The sequence below is a fragment of the Plutella xylostella genome, chromosome 8, assembly GCF_932276165.1.
Source record: "Plutella xylostella chromosome 8, ilPluXylo3.1, whole genome shotgun sequence".
Classification (NCBI taxonomy): domain Eukaryota; kingdom Metazoa; phylum Arthropoda; class Insecta; order Lepidoptera; family Plutellidae; genus Plutella; species Plutella xylostella.
The window spans coordinates 3791321-3806338 of NC_063988.1; the positions used below are offsets into that span (position 1 = coordinate 3791321).

The window sequence follows — 15018 nt, forward strand, 5'->3', positions numbered from 1 at the left end:
TTTGTACGAAGAGAGCTATGCAATAAAAATATTAAATTAACTCATAGACTACTGTATATCATATCATTTTCAAAAACAAATTTATAATAAATCATTATAAACATGTAATTTTAATGAAATATTTGGTATTTGTATGAATAATAATTTCATTAAAAAATATTGGTAGTTTTTCTAAATACAAGACAAGACAAGACCTAAGTTGTCAAGATGACGGATGACGTTTATACTGTTGTGAGAGACGTTATGGTTAGGGTGACCATTCATTCGTACTTTTGAATCACTTTCCATTAATTAGGACCTGTTTCATTCAACTTTTTGTTTTATTTTATACCTAAGTATCATTAGGTATTATTGTGGCTGTTATCTTATAAGGCTGGTAAAGAGTTATGAGCTGTTGATTTTTTTGGTGATAGATATGAGTATTATAAGATAATTTATCAAGCTTAAAACCGGTATTTTTTTGAAATCTTATGATTTTCATCAACTAGACTATGTAAACGGAACACCCACAGAGTAAACACGTTTTAGGTACATAATTGCGTTTAATGTTAACCTGTTTTGACACTTTCTTGTAACACTACACCCTACTTAATTTTATTTACTTAAAATTATATTTTCCCAAATTTCAGCTTTCCTTCCAATGAAGAAACATAGCAAAGGTGGTTCCAAGTAATTCCCACAAATTTGTCATCATTTTAAACCCGATGATAAATCCCGATTCATCGCAAGTGTTTATTATCGCTACAGTCGAACTATAAAGTCCTGACAATAAAGAGTGCGATTTTGCTAAGACTTTTTATCATTGTCAGTTATTTATATTACATTGCAGTTTGCGCTGCAACAACACATCTATACAAATTTTACCTTCACCCCATTTGTTTACTCAAATTGTCATATCACCAAAATACATTCGTACATACGTTGCAATCGAATTATTGGAATAATAGGTGACTTTGAGACCATCGACACCTATTCGCGACATGATAGATTAGAAGTGATGTCTCATGAATTACCTAAAATTATGGTCACCAAAAATAGAAAGAGATGGAGGGCTCCGTGCTGACTATCTCTGTCGGCTCGTTTTTTTGGTGCAGTGCGCATTCCTGTTGTATTATTACTTCCATGATGAAAAGTCCTTGCATTGAATAGCCCTACTCCTCTGCTCGTAAAGTAAAATGATATTTGAACAGAAGCCCACAGACTACGGAGTTTTGAGTATTTACCCTATGATAATCACCTGTCAAATGTCAAACTCTCGTGCAGATTTTTAGGTTATGTTGTGTTGAACTTAGTCAAAAACAAAATATCTTCGCAGCAATGGAAGTAGAAAATGATTTACCTACTTGTGTTCAAGCAAGATTTAAATCAGATACCGGTGAAGAAACAGGCAGTCCATTGGATTTGCCATTAACCATTACTAAAGACCAGTTAACACTGATCTGCAATGCTCTTCTTCAAGAGGTTGGTTGTATTGTTTTACATTAATTTTATTATGTTTTATTATTATAATGAGAACTGTAGAAAAACAATTTGTATAATTTTGTTATACTTTTTTTCACAATTTGTTATCATGTCTATTATTGTTCATAAACTTTTTCTTTACTATGATTTCAGGAAGACAAACCTTTCCTGTTCTTTGTTAATGATACTGAAATCACGTCTACACTCCAAGAAGCACTTGATATCAAAAGTTTAAATTCTGAAGAAGTTGTGGAAATAATATACCAGCAACAGGCTGTGTTCAGAGTAAGACCTGTGACTCGGTGTACAAGGTAAATTAAAATAAGATAAATATCAACATTGTGCTTTTTATGTAGTCCTGTAACACCCCAGTGGTGCAAGACAATTCCATGTCTAACCGCTATCTTTTGCTGTAATTTTGTATACCCATTCCTATTATAATTAATATTTTCTTTGGATAATTATAGTAAGTTCCAAGATATTTTAATTTTTTACCTTTTATGTAACTTATTGCTTATCAGAAAGCTTTCACACTACACAATGTTGCAACCTTATCATCTTATTGACCTACTATGTGAATTTGGTGTTCCAGTTCAATACCAGGCCATGCAGAGGCAGTCATATCTACAAGTTTCAGTCCCTCGGGAAGACAACTTGCTAGCGGCTCGGGAGACACCACAGTTAGGTTCTGGGATCTATCCACACAAACTCCCCTACATGTTTGTAAAGGTAAAAACTATTATGTACTAACCTTATTATTGTGTCACTTTTAAAGTAAACACATAATTCAATGAGCCGTTTTCCTTGACAGCTGTCAGTTGAGCTTTTGGGTAAGCCGATAGCTGGCGTGAAAACGCAGTGTACCAACTGTCAAAAATTACATAGAGAGCAAAGAGTACTAAACTCAGAATAAGAACTCACTAGTTGTGATTAAATGTCGGGTGGTAGCGCGAGCCATCCTTCCGAGGCTCAGACTGCATGTGGCTTGGGATAGTGCTAAGTATTCTGTGAATAGTTCTACCCGCGCCGTCACGTAGTGTTCTTTTCTCTATGCGAGCCGTTTGAACGGGTGCTGCGTGCGAGAACTGATGAGAAAACTTGAAAAGAACGGCTGTACGCACAATCGCACTGAACGCTGAAGCAACAGTGACATCGACATCATAGAGAAAATAATACTACAATTCTACCTACCTACGTCACTTTCACATTTCGTTAGCCTCACAGAATAACATATTGTGATCTGAGTGTGTTCTGAGGGTTTGAAAGTTGGTACAACCCCAGACAACGCCATCTATTTCTCCAAAAAGGAACTTTTTTTTTTTTTTAACAAACGCCTCATTGAGAAAGAATGATCTGACACAAGTTAGTTTTTTTATAAGGAACAATAAATGGGATGAACAAAAAAATCACTACACTCGGACAGGCCCAGAAGGGTAGAGTCTTAATTGATGCATTGTGGAAACTCCAGAACTTCTGTGCTTTATTAAGTTTTTTTCCTCCATTTATCACCACAAAGTGGCATGGCAATAATAAGACTAACCATGTAAAATTTTAAGGTCACACCAACTGGGTGCTCTGCATCAGCTGGTCACCAGATGGCGCCAAGTTGGCCTCAGCCTGCAAGCAGGGCAAGGTCATGCTGTGGGACCCAGTCACCGGACTCCAGCTCGGGAAGACAATGGTCGGCCACAAACAGTGGGTCACTGCTTTGGCTTGGGAACCTTATCACAGGCAAGTTGAATTAACATGCCTCAATGTTGAAACACAACATTGAGGCATGTTCAAGTTCAATAACTTGAATATGTAGTGTCATACTTAGCTTCATTATAAATATAACCTAACCACCATTAAAAAACCTTCAACACTAAAATTCGCATAACTTTTGAATGGCTAAGCCGATTTTGACAAAATATTGATTTACACTCCCATAGATATACACAGATACACACATGTATAGACATAGATATTCCACAGACACGTTAAACATGTAACACCCCTCTTTTTGCTTGGGTTCCTTCCCTTGCCCTTCCTCAAATCCAATAAAAAATTGCATACATTCTATCTACTCCTGCCTGCCATGCCTTCCTACGTACAATAAGCAATAAACAAAAACTTATGAACTAAAAATGCTACAGGAATCCGGACTGCCGGAAGCTAGCGAGTGCGTCCAAGGACGGCGACGTGCGGATCTGGGACACGGTGACGTGCCTCACGGTCACCAGCCTCACGGGGCACTGCAAGGCCGTCACCTCCGTCAAGTGGGGGGGAGGGGGGCTCATCTACACTTCTTCCCAGGACAGGACTATAAAGGTACTTATAATATGTTAAACTAGCTGTTCCCGCGCGCTTCGCTTCGCCTTAAAAAGTATTCCCGTGGGAATTCCGGGATAAAAAGTAGCCTATGTTCTTACCCAGGGTCTAGACCGTATGTATAGAAAAATTTCATTCAAATCCGTTCAGTAGTTTTGGCGTGAAAGAGTAACAGACAGATAGACACAGTTACTTTCGCATTTATAATATTAGTTAGGATTTAATTATAACATACATAAAATATGACTGTAATGAAATTGATCAATGATGCATATCTAAGATGATCTAAGATAATACTTGGTAGACGCGCTTCTTTATTTAATTGAATGATTATATATTCTGGCCACAACGTAAACTGGCGCAACCCTCTTACTCTCAACAGATAATCAAATATTACCCCTTTATAATAGGAATAGCCTCTAAGACCCATAGATTGAGTAAAGCTTGTTTTCTGCAGGTGTGGAGAGCAGAAGACGGTATCCTATGCAGAACACTCGAGGGCCACGCCCACTGGGTCAACTCTCTCGCTCTAAGTACAGACTATGTCCTCAGAACCGGTCCATTCCACCCCATAACAGACAGAGACGGATATATAAAAGACAGTAAGTTCCTCAGTAACAAGTGATTAATTAAGAACGAAGAAAAAACTTATTTTAGTTTTATAAAAATGTCTACCACATACCTTTACCCCAGAATCAATATTGCGACAGCGTTGCTTTACTTAAGAAACTTAATAAATGCTTTAAAACTATGTACCTACGTTAAGGTACATACTTTTAAGGCTGGTGACGTAATCGCCATACAATTAAATAAATAAACCTTAATACTTTCCCCCCAGAGTCGATCCTGCAACAGCGCGCCCTAGACCGCTATACAGAGGTGTGTCCTGGCGGCGTGGAGCGACTCGTATCTGGCTCGGATGACTTCACGCTGTTCCTGTGGCTCCCCGACAAGGAGAAGCGGCCGCTCGCGCGCATGACCGGCCACCAGCAGCTTATTAATGATGTCAAGTTCTCGCCGGATACTAGGTGAGCGTTTTAATAAAATTATATTACGCACGGTATACGGTTCCGCAAATTGCTAATGCATGAATTTTAGTCAAAATGAATTTATGCAATTTACGTCATCGGAACGCCGCGCCGTCAGCTGTTTTAGGGGGGTGCGTATTGCGACGTATAAAAACGAAATGTATAATTTCACATTAATAACGTTCACAACATATAATGAACGTTACGTATAACAACAAAATCTATATTTTCATAAGGTATAAGATTCAATTGGTATAACGTACATTTTATATAATATCAAAATATATAATACTTACGAGGACTAATATCAATTCGTATAACATACATTACGTATATCGTTTAAAATATATACTATCATTTAGTATAAAGTTCATAAAACATACTAACATAGAATAACATAATCTGTGTTTAATTACACACACCGTCAAACCCCTTCGCACCAAAACCTAAAGATAGGTGCGACAACGAGCAAAGCGAGGAGGAGCGTGTTAGGTGCACATGTTCGTCAAAACCAAAGCGGAGCGCAGCGAAGCGGAGCGAAGCGGAGCGGAGCGTCTCCCCACATAGCGTCAATAATAATAATGTCAAAACCCCTTAGCACCAAAACCTAAAGATAGGTGCGACGACGAGCAAAGCGAGGAGGAGCGTGTTAGGTGCACATGTTCGTCGAAACCAAAGCGGAGCGCAGCGAAGCGGAGCGGAGCGTCTCCCCACATAGCGTCAATAATAATAATAATGTCAAAACCCCTAGTACCAAAACCTAAAGATAGGTGCGACGACGAGCAAAGCGAGGAGGAGCGTGTTAGGTGCACATTTTCGTCGAAACCAAAGCGGAGCGCAGCGAAGCGGAGCGGAGCGTCTCCTCACATAGCGTCAATAATAATAATAATGCCAAAACCCCTAGTACCAAAACCTAAAGATAGGTGCGACGACGAGCAAAGCGAGGAGGAGCGTGTTAGGTGCACATGTTCGTCGAAACCAAAGCGGAGCGCAGCGAAGCGGAGCGGAGCGTTCCCCCCACATAACATCAATAATAATGAAAATACGATACGACAATCTTTTATACTTTTTGTGCATTATACATTATGATAATTATATCCGTTGTAGAATATATGTTATAAACGTTATATATTATAAACGTTATGCATTTTAATCGTTATATCAATTGAAATTATACTTTTTGAACGTTATTCTTTACGAAATTATGTATTTAGTAATTATGCCTTTCGTTTGTTATGCACAGTGATCGTTATACTTAATAAATTTATATCATATGGGCGTATACCTTGTGAATGTTATACCATTCGTTTTTATACCTCGTATTACTTACCCGTTTTAGGGTAGGCGGGTGCAATGCTGATACGAACTGCGCTTTATATATTCCCCCAATGGCAATTGTTATGGCCCTCATTGAAATATTTTTGGGTAGCCTTTAGGTGTGATATTAATACAGATGTTTAATTTTTGCCATAACAGCTGATAAAGCAAATAAAGACTCCCTATATTGTGATCAATCAATGAAGCAATGAACAAAAACACTTCCAACTACTTCTTTACTTACGGATGGCGCAGTAGTTAGTGTCGTGTTCTGATACTACACTACATTCATAAAAACAAATAGTTAACTTGTAATATTCACAACCCCTACTCCCAGGCTAGTAGCGTCAGCATCGTTCGACAAGTCGGTGAAGCTGTGGGAGGCGGCGACGGGCAAGTTCATCACGACGCTGCGCGGACACGTTCAGGCCGTGTACACCGTGGCGTGGTCTGCAGACTCACGCCTGCTGCTCAGCTCCAGCGCTGACTCCACGCTCAAAGGTACAGTCACTAGTAGGGTTTTAGGGATCTCACATATAAACACGATGTGACGTCGCGCCGTAAAAATGCCTTCTTCGCACTCGGAGGTGATCAATAGGAGAGGTAGGGAGTAGCACGAGTACGACGCGACTGGGCTTTGGGAGCCCTAGGAAGAACTTTGCGGGACATGTCGAAATCAAATTTTAGATGTCATGGATAGAAAATATGGAAAATGCAAAGTATCCCATTATAGTAGGTATTTTGAAGTTACAGTGTTGCAAATGTGTAGGTGTAACTACTGTTTCCGACTGGAAAATTACCTAAATATTTTCAACTTGCCTGGTACACTCTGTCAGTCATATTTGAAAAGTAGTTTGTTTAAACTGGTAGTCTTACTACAATTTTTTGTCTCTCGAAGGTTAAAGTTCTTGCATATTAGGTATTAATATCATCTATTTACTACTTAGATTTTACAATGAGCAGCCTAATTATTTAACCCTTAATAAGGCAAGGGGAAATTATTTCCCACCACGGTGTTTTATTTTTAAAGTAAAATATTATCGACAAATTATTTGCAGTGAACGAATGAAAGAGACCACAATTTTTTTGGACTTTTCTTTTTCTTTTCCTGGCAACACTTTTTACTTCATGGCAACCCTTGACATTTTTTTTTTATGTCAAAGTGTCAGTGGCAAAATTTTGAGTAAACGAGCGTTGATTTCCTTTGTTCCCAGCCAGTCACACCTCAACCAGTCACACTGTTACTCGTTGGGAATTTTATGTTCAAAATTCCCATCAGTCCACACTCTGTTACTCGTTGAAACACCTTTTTCCTTCATTCCCAACGTGTCACATACAACTGTAACACTGTAACTAGTTGGGATTATAAAAATGAAAATTCCCAACAAGTCACAGTAACTTGTTGGGATTTTCCACCATAGAGAAAACCGATTATAGAATAGAATACACTTTATTTGTACACCCAAAAAGATTAATAAAATACACAAGTTGTAACTTAATTTGGATGCGGAAAGCTATACTTATATCGCATCTAGTGGCGTGCTTTGGGAGAGGCCTACGTCCAGCAGTAAACTGCTATAGGCTAATGATGATGAACTTAATTAGGGTACTAAAGGCGGTCTTATCACTAAAAGCGATCTCTACCAGACAACCTTTGGATGGAGGGAATAAGAGATTAAGGTAGATGACGATAGTGAAAACTCAAGTCTTTTGAGCCAATACAAGAGTCCAATGGATCTGAATTCCACCATATGCGATAACTTATAACTACTACATGGCTGTTATGCAAAATAGTAATATTAAGTGTTATGTAACTAGTTTAAGTTTTCCGAATCGGTGTTGGTCCCCAATTTTTTTGCCATTATTTTAAGATCATCTGCATCTTCCGTTTATGTCCGAGGCGCGCCCGCGGTGTAAGCGCCAGATCATCATTGATCTGAGGTACTTCGGAAGTACCATGGACGTACCTAATTATTTCTTCATGGTGGAGCAGAGCAGATATAAGTTGATAATATCAAACTGCCATAACGTCACCTCCACGCAAAATTTGGAAAATGAAAGTTTTCATTTTCTCTATTATTTTATGGCTACTGCTGTACTACCCACCCAGTATCAATCATTCATAGAAATGTGAAAAAGAAAAAAAGTTTTGATTTTATAATTTTATTGTTAACTAGTTTAATAAAACTTATTTGATTGTTCGGAATAATTATTTCTATTTTCATACTTTTTCAAGAAACGAAATAAAAAATTCGTAACAATAAATACTAATATAAGTCACAGTACCTATCACGTTAGGCATCATCAAAATTCATCATCACTGAACAAATCTCGAGGAGTAACGGGAGAACAGTTGGGAATTTTCTAGTTCATTTTCCCATCCAGTTACAGAGGCTGGTTTGGAATTCAGAAATAAAGCATTCCCAACGAGTAACACTCCCATCGAGTAACACTGTGACTAGATGGCACACTTTTCATGAAGAATTCCCAACTGTATACAGTGTGACAGGTTTGATGTGTGACTCGATGGGAACAAAGGGTTGATTTTTGTGACGATCCGAAGAAAAAACGAGTTTTTGTTCTACAAAAAATCCTGTAAGTACAATTTGATTGCTATATCTGGTAAAAGGTCTATTCTGAAGCTGTTTTATGTGTTTTCCAATGCAATGTAAACAAACCATAACCTCAAAAAATGCAAATTTATAGGTGGGAAATTATTTCCCCTTGCCCGATAAGGTCATGATTTTTTTTATGGCTTACTAGCTATTGCACCCGACTTCGTTTGAATTTATTTTTGTTTTATGTTTTTGCGGATGGTTTTCAGAACATTTTTTTTTGGTGGCAAGCTCTTGCATTTATTATTCATCTCACCTGTTTATTTATTATTTCTTTTATTTATTCGTTTTAACGGCACATGCAAGTTTTCCCTTTTCTTTCTCTGTCGCACGCTTTTTTCTTAACCTTAATTTTTTCTTTTCCTATTAGGATTGTCAATCATGAGTAAGAGAAGAAGTGAATGAAAACGCAGAGAGATATAGAAGAAGTGCTAGAAAATCTGTCAGATTTGTCGGATATAGACTCTGACGATGATGCATATTATATAACATCCCCTTTGAGCAGCCCGGCGGATGTGCTGGATGGACGTCAAGATCAAAATGCTGTTATTGAAAAGCGTCTTGAAGCTCTATTTGGTACTACTAATACACTTCAGCAAACGATCGAAGATCTAGAACAATATTCGATATATAAGCGAAATAAAACACTATTATAAGTAATTCTAAATTGTTTTAATCTTCTAGTTTACAAATTTATTTCAGGGGTCTACATAAAATAAATCAAAACAGAAAATTTTATATAAGTAACAATATGACAAGACTCTTTTTTTTAGTTTACTTAATTTTTTTATAATTTTACAAAAAATACAAACCAAGCCACGGGCTAGTGCTTGTATATGGAAATAATGAAACTGAGGCTAAAAGTACAAAACCTAATCGGGCAAAGGGATATTATTTCCCACCCAAAAACCTAATGCGTAAACCTAATCGGGCAAAGGGATATTATTTCCCACCCAAAAAAAAGGTACTCCCCCCATGAAAACCCCCCCTTTTTTTAATTTTTCATATTCTAGAGTATCAACTTACCCTAAATCAATTTCAACTTCTTCTCTAACTAGCCTACTGGCCAGCGTTGCCAGAATGTTACAAAAGTAACATTTTACGTTACTTTTGACCCTCTTGTGTTACCTCCATGTTACACGACTCAATATGTTATATTTGTGTTACTTTTAGATTTTCTAGGAAATAAAAAAAAATTAATGAAACGATTCCAAGAATGATACTTTTTTTTGTTTGTTACGTTGGCTTGTACTTGATTTTGTGAATTGACTAACGGTGTGAAAATCTTTCAACTTCGTCGTGCCGCATATTCACTCACTCGCGTGAGTCGAGTGTATTTCGCAATCTTCCATCCCGATTTCTTGGCGTGCGAACAAGTGAGTCGAGTGAGGTTCACTCTAAGTTCTGTCTGACTAGCAGCGAATCGATCAGTCGGTACTTTTTTCAAAGTAACTACCTAATACTATGTGACGTTGTTTTTTTTTGTAATTTGCGTTGTGATTTGTTAAGTAAATGTTGCATTCATTATTTTTTAATCCAATAAATGAGTACGTTTTTATGGAATCAGTCGTTTAATAACGAGTCGTGTTTGCAACTAAAATAAGTTTTGACTGACATTGTAACTATGTTTTTTGATTTTTTAAATTTTACCCAATAGGACAGGAAAATTATTTTACTTTTTGTATAATAAACTGCCATAATAAGTATTTTGTCGGTTTCCATATTTAAAAAGGTCATGTTACTTTTCTCGAGAAAATGTTACTTTTTGATCTGATTCGTGTTATATTTGACTATCTGCCACTGGCAACACTGCTACTGGCTCGCGCCTTATTAAGGGTTAAAAGATAAAACGCACGCACCCGGAAAGACGACTAATTAATTACGTTTTTTTATCATCTTTTCCATTCTTATAGTTCACGGCTGGCCATTAGTATATACAAATGGCATAACATTTTAGACTGCAGCCATTATTTACTTATACATTTTAAAATATGTAAAAAGCTTACCTATTTTAAATACTATTGACCAGCCTTGAACTAATTATTATGAATGGAAAACGTGACCAACGCATGTGAGATTTTTTTAATAAAAAAATCTAAAATTAAAATTGTATAGGCGTGAATTGTACTTGCAGGTCAAGCGAATGCTAAATTATAGAATCTTTATCAACATAAAACCTTAAAAGAATTCAACAAAACTGTCCTCTTTTCTAGTTTGGAGTATGAAGACTAAGAAGCTGGAGCTGGACCTGCCGGGGCACGCGGACGAGGTGTACGCCGTGGACTGGTCGCCCGACGGCGCCTGCGTCGCGTCCGGAGGGAAGGACAAAGTGCTCAAGTTGTAAGTTTTTTAAATTCATTTGTCGAACCTCTGTAATTCGCTGGTCATCCAGGCTGAGTGCACCATACTACTTGCTATCTACCTTTGGTATTGCATTAATATAATGTTATCTATCGTTAATTATAATTTATACAACTTTTTGTTCCAGGTGGCAGCATTGAAACAACGAAAAAAGCTATTAAAAAATAAACTGGTTTATTCAGTGACATGAGCTGTTATTATTTATACAAAGTAAAATTATTATCCATTACATAACTTAAAAGCCATCAATTATGTTATTTAATTTTGATACTCTTCTTGACATTAGCCTTGATACCGGAGGCTTCTCCTCCGTAGCGAGTGACCTCGGTCCTGGCTTCACGGACCGCTCCCTTCCTCCTGATCTTTGCCTTCCTGTACTTGAGCTTGTGCTTGACTCGAGGGTTCCTCTGCTCCTTCTTCCTATGTGGTGTCAAGCCTTTGTTCTTAGCCATTTGGTATGTAATGTGCCTTTTATCAGCCACTTCCTCGGCAACATCAACTGATGATGATGATGGTTTATTATCATCGTGTTCCTGCTCCTTAGCAGCTTCATCATTGTCTGAGAATCCACTCTCTTCTGATTCCTCATTGAGTTTAGATGAGCCAGCATCGTCATTGCTTCTGAAGTAGTCTGTTCCCTCATACTCTTCTTCATTGTCAGATACTCCAGTGTCCTCACCTTCATCTTTTTCAATTGAATTAATAAGTTTCAGTTTCTTTGATGCAGACTCAGTAGAACTTTTATCTGATTTACGTTTACTAGTTTTCTTGTCTTGAGAGACCTGTGTTAACTCAATTTCTAATTTATTACTCACAGCATTCAAAATCTTATCAATTTGAGGCTTTATAACATCAACATAAATTGGTTCCATTTTGTTTAGCATCTGTCTGTATTGATACAATCTCTTTATCACAGGATGATTTTGAATGTTGATTTTTTGGCTTTTGAGTAACAGGTAGAAACTTATATTTGTGCAATAGTTCAGTATAAGATTGTAATTAGTTTTGACAAATTTTGATGCTGGGCACTTGGGTAGCTTACCATCCTTGATGAGTTCTATTACAGGTTGAAGGTCATCTTTGGCAACAGTTAGCTTTGTTTTAAAATCATCAATAAGTCCGGCAAATTCTGGGCTTTCTATTTCAAGAAGTTGCAGTTTCTGTCGTTTGGAAAGCTGGCTCAGATCACTCTTAATTACAGCTGTTTCTGTTTCACTCTTTTCTGCTTTTTTAAAGAAGTCAATGGAAAAATCTTCTTCACTTAGTTGTTCCAGGAGACGTTTCTGAATATTTTTAGCTTCCTCTTCTTCCATCAGAGCTGCTTCCTCATCATTTCCAAACCCTCCATAATCTTCATCTACATAGTCTGTGGCATAATAAGACCTCTTCTTCTTGCCCCATGCTTTTGTATCAGGCAAGTCATCATCTGACTTCTCTTGACCCTCTACATCGCTATCAGCGATTTCCAAGTCCTTGTTATCTGCTTCATCATCAGATTCTGAAAATGCATACATTTCTTCTTCCTCACTGTCAGAACCATGATTTTTTCTTTTTTTTACCTTCTCGAGCAACTTTTTCTCTCTTGCTGAATATTCATCTTCCGAATCGGATGGCTCATAGTTGCCCCTCATGTCATACTTGGATCCAATTCTGAAAAAACACACATTGAACATTGATTTATATATTACTAGCATAAGATTGGGCCAACCACTCAAGGAAATGGCACCCTCGCGCTGGCCCCTAAAATCTCATATATGTTTGAATTAGGGCCATCGCGCGGGTGACGTGAAGCAAAGTGGTCTTCGCATCCTTCCTTTTGAAATCATTGTTGACAACAGATAACAAGTTCTTATGAAAAGTGGAGTCTTAATTATGTAAAATCAATGTAATTACCTTATTTTCTCAGCCATTCTTTACCGATATTTAAATAAATCCGGACATGTGGGTGCAGACTGCAGGTTATATTTTTTTTGTTAGTGATAGTTTAGGAAACTACTATGCAGTATAGTTCTCTGCTATTACAGATGTGTTATAACACCACAAGTAGCGCTGAACACCTTTTATATTACAAAATTCACAAAGAAAGTGATGAAGCGGATACTGCTGTTTAGCTTTTTGAAGTGAATTTTCATTATCTGTGAATGAATGTGACGAAATGGCGTTGGGTTCTTTATTTTGTTTTATCTGTGTATTTCGGATATACAGAAAGTAATAAACGTCATTGAAATAAACATTATGCAAGGACAAGGACTTTGGACATTATGTTATCTTTATTAAAACTACCATGGGCCATGTGTGGTACAATATATTGCATATTCGCCAAACTTACACTTAGTTGTCAAATCGAATTTGGCTACAAGTTGCCTATTTGGCAAATATACTCAAATAACCAATGGAACTATTAGCCATGCAAGTTAAAACATGGTCGAAGGTTAAAACTTCAGAAAGAACTTGTGAGGCCTTGGTTTTGAGGTACAAGGTTTGTAAGGTTGGGTCAGTGAACACGCCATTGTTCTAAGCTCGGTGCACATGACAAGAAAAGTCACAGAATAACAAGGGCCTATCGAAGTCTGACAGCCCAGGAAGACGACAGCTATGATTTTAAGAGGTTATGTTTACGTTTATGAAGATAATTTAAAAACCAATTAAAATATTTTTATTGAATCAACCAACCTATAAAATGGGTTGTGGTATTTACAAGATATTAGTGTTACATCTGCTCTTAAATATTCAGTTCATCTCCAGTAATAAAAAAACACCGAGCGTTGATAAATTCGACGAATGCAGAAGATGTAAATTGGTGACCGATTCCTTTAAATACTGGCTTGAGAAGACTTCTCGAGGTAAATTTGAAGGCGGTGATACCGCTTGGGAAGAAGCTAAATTGAAATCATACGCACGTAGTGAAGTGCGACTGGTAGAAATACAGGAAGGTTTGTGTTCTGAATTGAAGAAAGACAAAGACCAATGCTATGCTCTGGCTGAAGAAGCTGAACATCCAATAGAAAAGTGGTGGTCGATACAAAACTTGAACGAAGACCTGTATTCATGGCTATGTATTGACACACTGAAGTACTGTTGTCCAATGCATCATTTTGGTCTTACCTGTGAGAAATGTCCCTTAGATTCTGCAAATAAAGTTTGCAGTGGTCACGGTACATGCATTGGTGAAGGTACCCGTCACGGAACAGGAAAATGTAAATGTACTTCAGGATTTGTTGGTACACTTTGTGAGAGTTGTGCTAATAATTACTTTAGGGTGAATAATGACAAATGTGGTCGATGTCACAGAGCTTGTGATGGATGCAGTGGAGCCAGTGACAGTGAGTGTCTCCGCTGCAGTGATGGCTGGACAATGGTGGAAGGTGCTTGTGTTGATATAGATGAGTGTTCTGGCTCAGACATTTGTGAGTCTAATCAGTTCTGTGTTAATCAAGAGGGTTCTCATTCATGTAAAATATGTGATATCTCATGTGTCACATGCACCGGGGAGGGTCCGTCCAACTGCAGCTCGTGTGAACCACATCACTCACTGTGGAATGGAATGTGCCTAGATGAGAAATTAAAAGAGCAGTTACTTATGGATTCTTTAAATAAAGCTGCCTTGTATTTTGGTTTATTTATCATTATAATATTTGTGATGAGATTTTCCAAATCCTTGGCCACTATAGCCATGATTGCAGTTGCTATTTTTGTATACTTTTCAGAAAAAACACAAAAGATTAGTACATTTGATTTCTTATTGCATAGTTATTTATAAAATTAATTTCAAGTCAAATAGTGTATTTTGTCTCCTCATAAAAAATTACCCCTCTAGTTGAACTTGTTGTTTAAATATAATCATTTTGTACAGATGTATCCTATACATATTATATACTGTGTGTCCTAAAACTATCAAATATAGTGCCAATTTTTTTTTTTAAATT

The 15018-nt window shown here is 37.3% G+C and overlaps 3 protein-coding genes across 4 annotated transcripts; 2 read left to right on the top strand and 1 right to left on the bottom strand.

The window, feature by feature from the left end:
* The first annotated feature begins 1224 nt into the window (after nt 1–1224).
* Nucleotides 1225–11277, top strand: LOC105387505 (notchless protein homolog 1). 2 transcript variants are annotated; one of them, XM_048622671.1, is made up of 10 exons: nt 1225–1461; nt 1615–1772; nt 2054–2190; nt 3018–3192; nt 3597–3771; nt 4229–4373; nt 4610–4799; nt 6454–6617; nt 10945–11071; nt 11220–11277. In XM_048622671.1, the coding sequence occupies exons 1-10, from the start codon at nt 1318–1320 to the stop codon at nt 11230–11232; spliced, it is 1428 nt and encodes a 475-aa protein (XP_048478628.1). In that variant the 5' UTR covers nt 1225–1317; the 3' UTR covers nt 11233–11277. The 2 variants fall into 2 exon arrangements, with proteins under 2 accessions (XP_048478628.1, XP_048478629.1); XM_048622672.1 differs by lacking the exon at nt 11220–11277 and having other exon boundaries at nt 10945–11075.
* On the bottom strand, nt 11243–13229 carry LOC105387506 (something about silencing protein 10). Its single transcript, XM_011558240.3, has 2 exons — nt 12986–13229; nt 11243–12742 (listed from the first exon to the last, which is right to left on the bottom strand). Exons 1-2 carry the CDS (start codon nt 13000–13002, stop codon nt 11347–11349), a joined length of 1413 nt encoding a protein of 470 aa, XP_011556542.3. The 5' UTR covers nt 13003–13229; the 3' UTR covers nt 11243–11346.
* Nucleotides 13230–13627: 398 nt separating this feature from the next.
* LOC105387503 (cysteine-rich with EGF-like domain protein 2) lies at nt 13628–15007 on the top strand. Its single transcript, XM_038115118.2, has one exon. The coding sequence runs from the start codon at nt 13773–13775 to the stop codon at nt 14850–14852; it is 1080 nt and encodes a 359-aa protein (XP_037971046.2). The 5' UTR covers nt 13628–13772; the 3' UTR covers nt 14853–15007.
* The last annotated feature ends 11 nt before the right edge of the window (nt 15008–15018 follow it).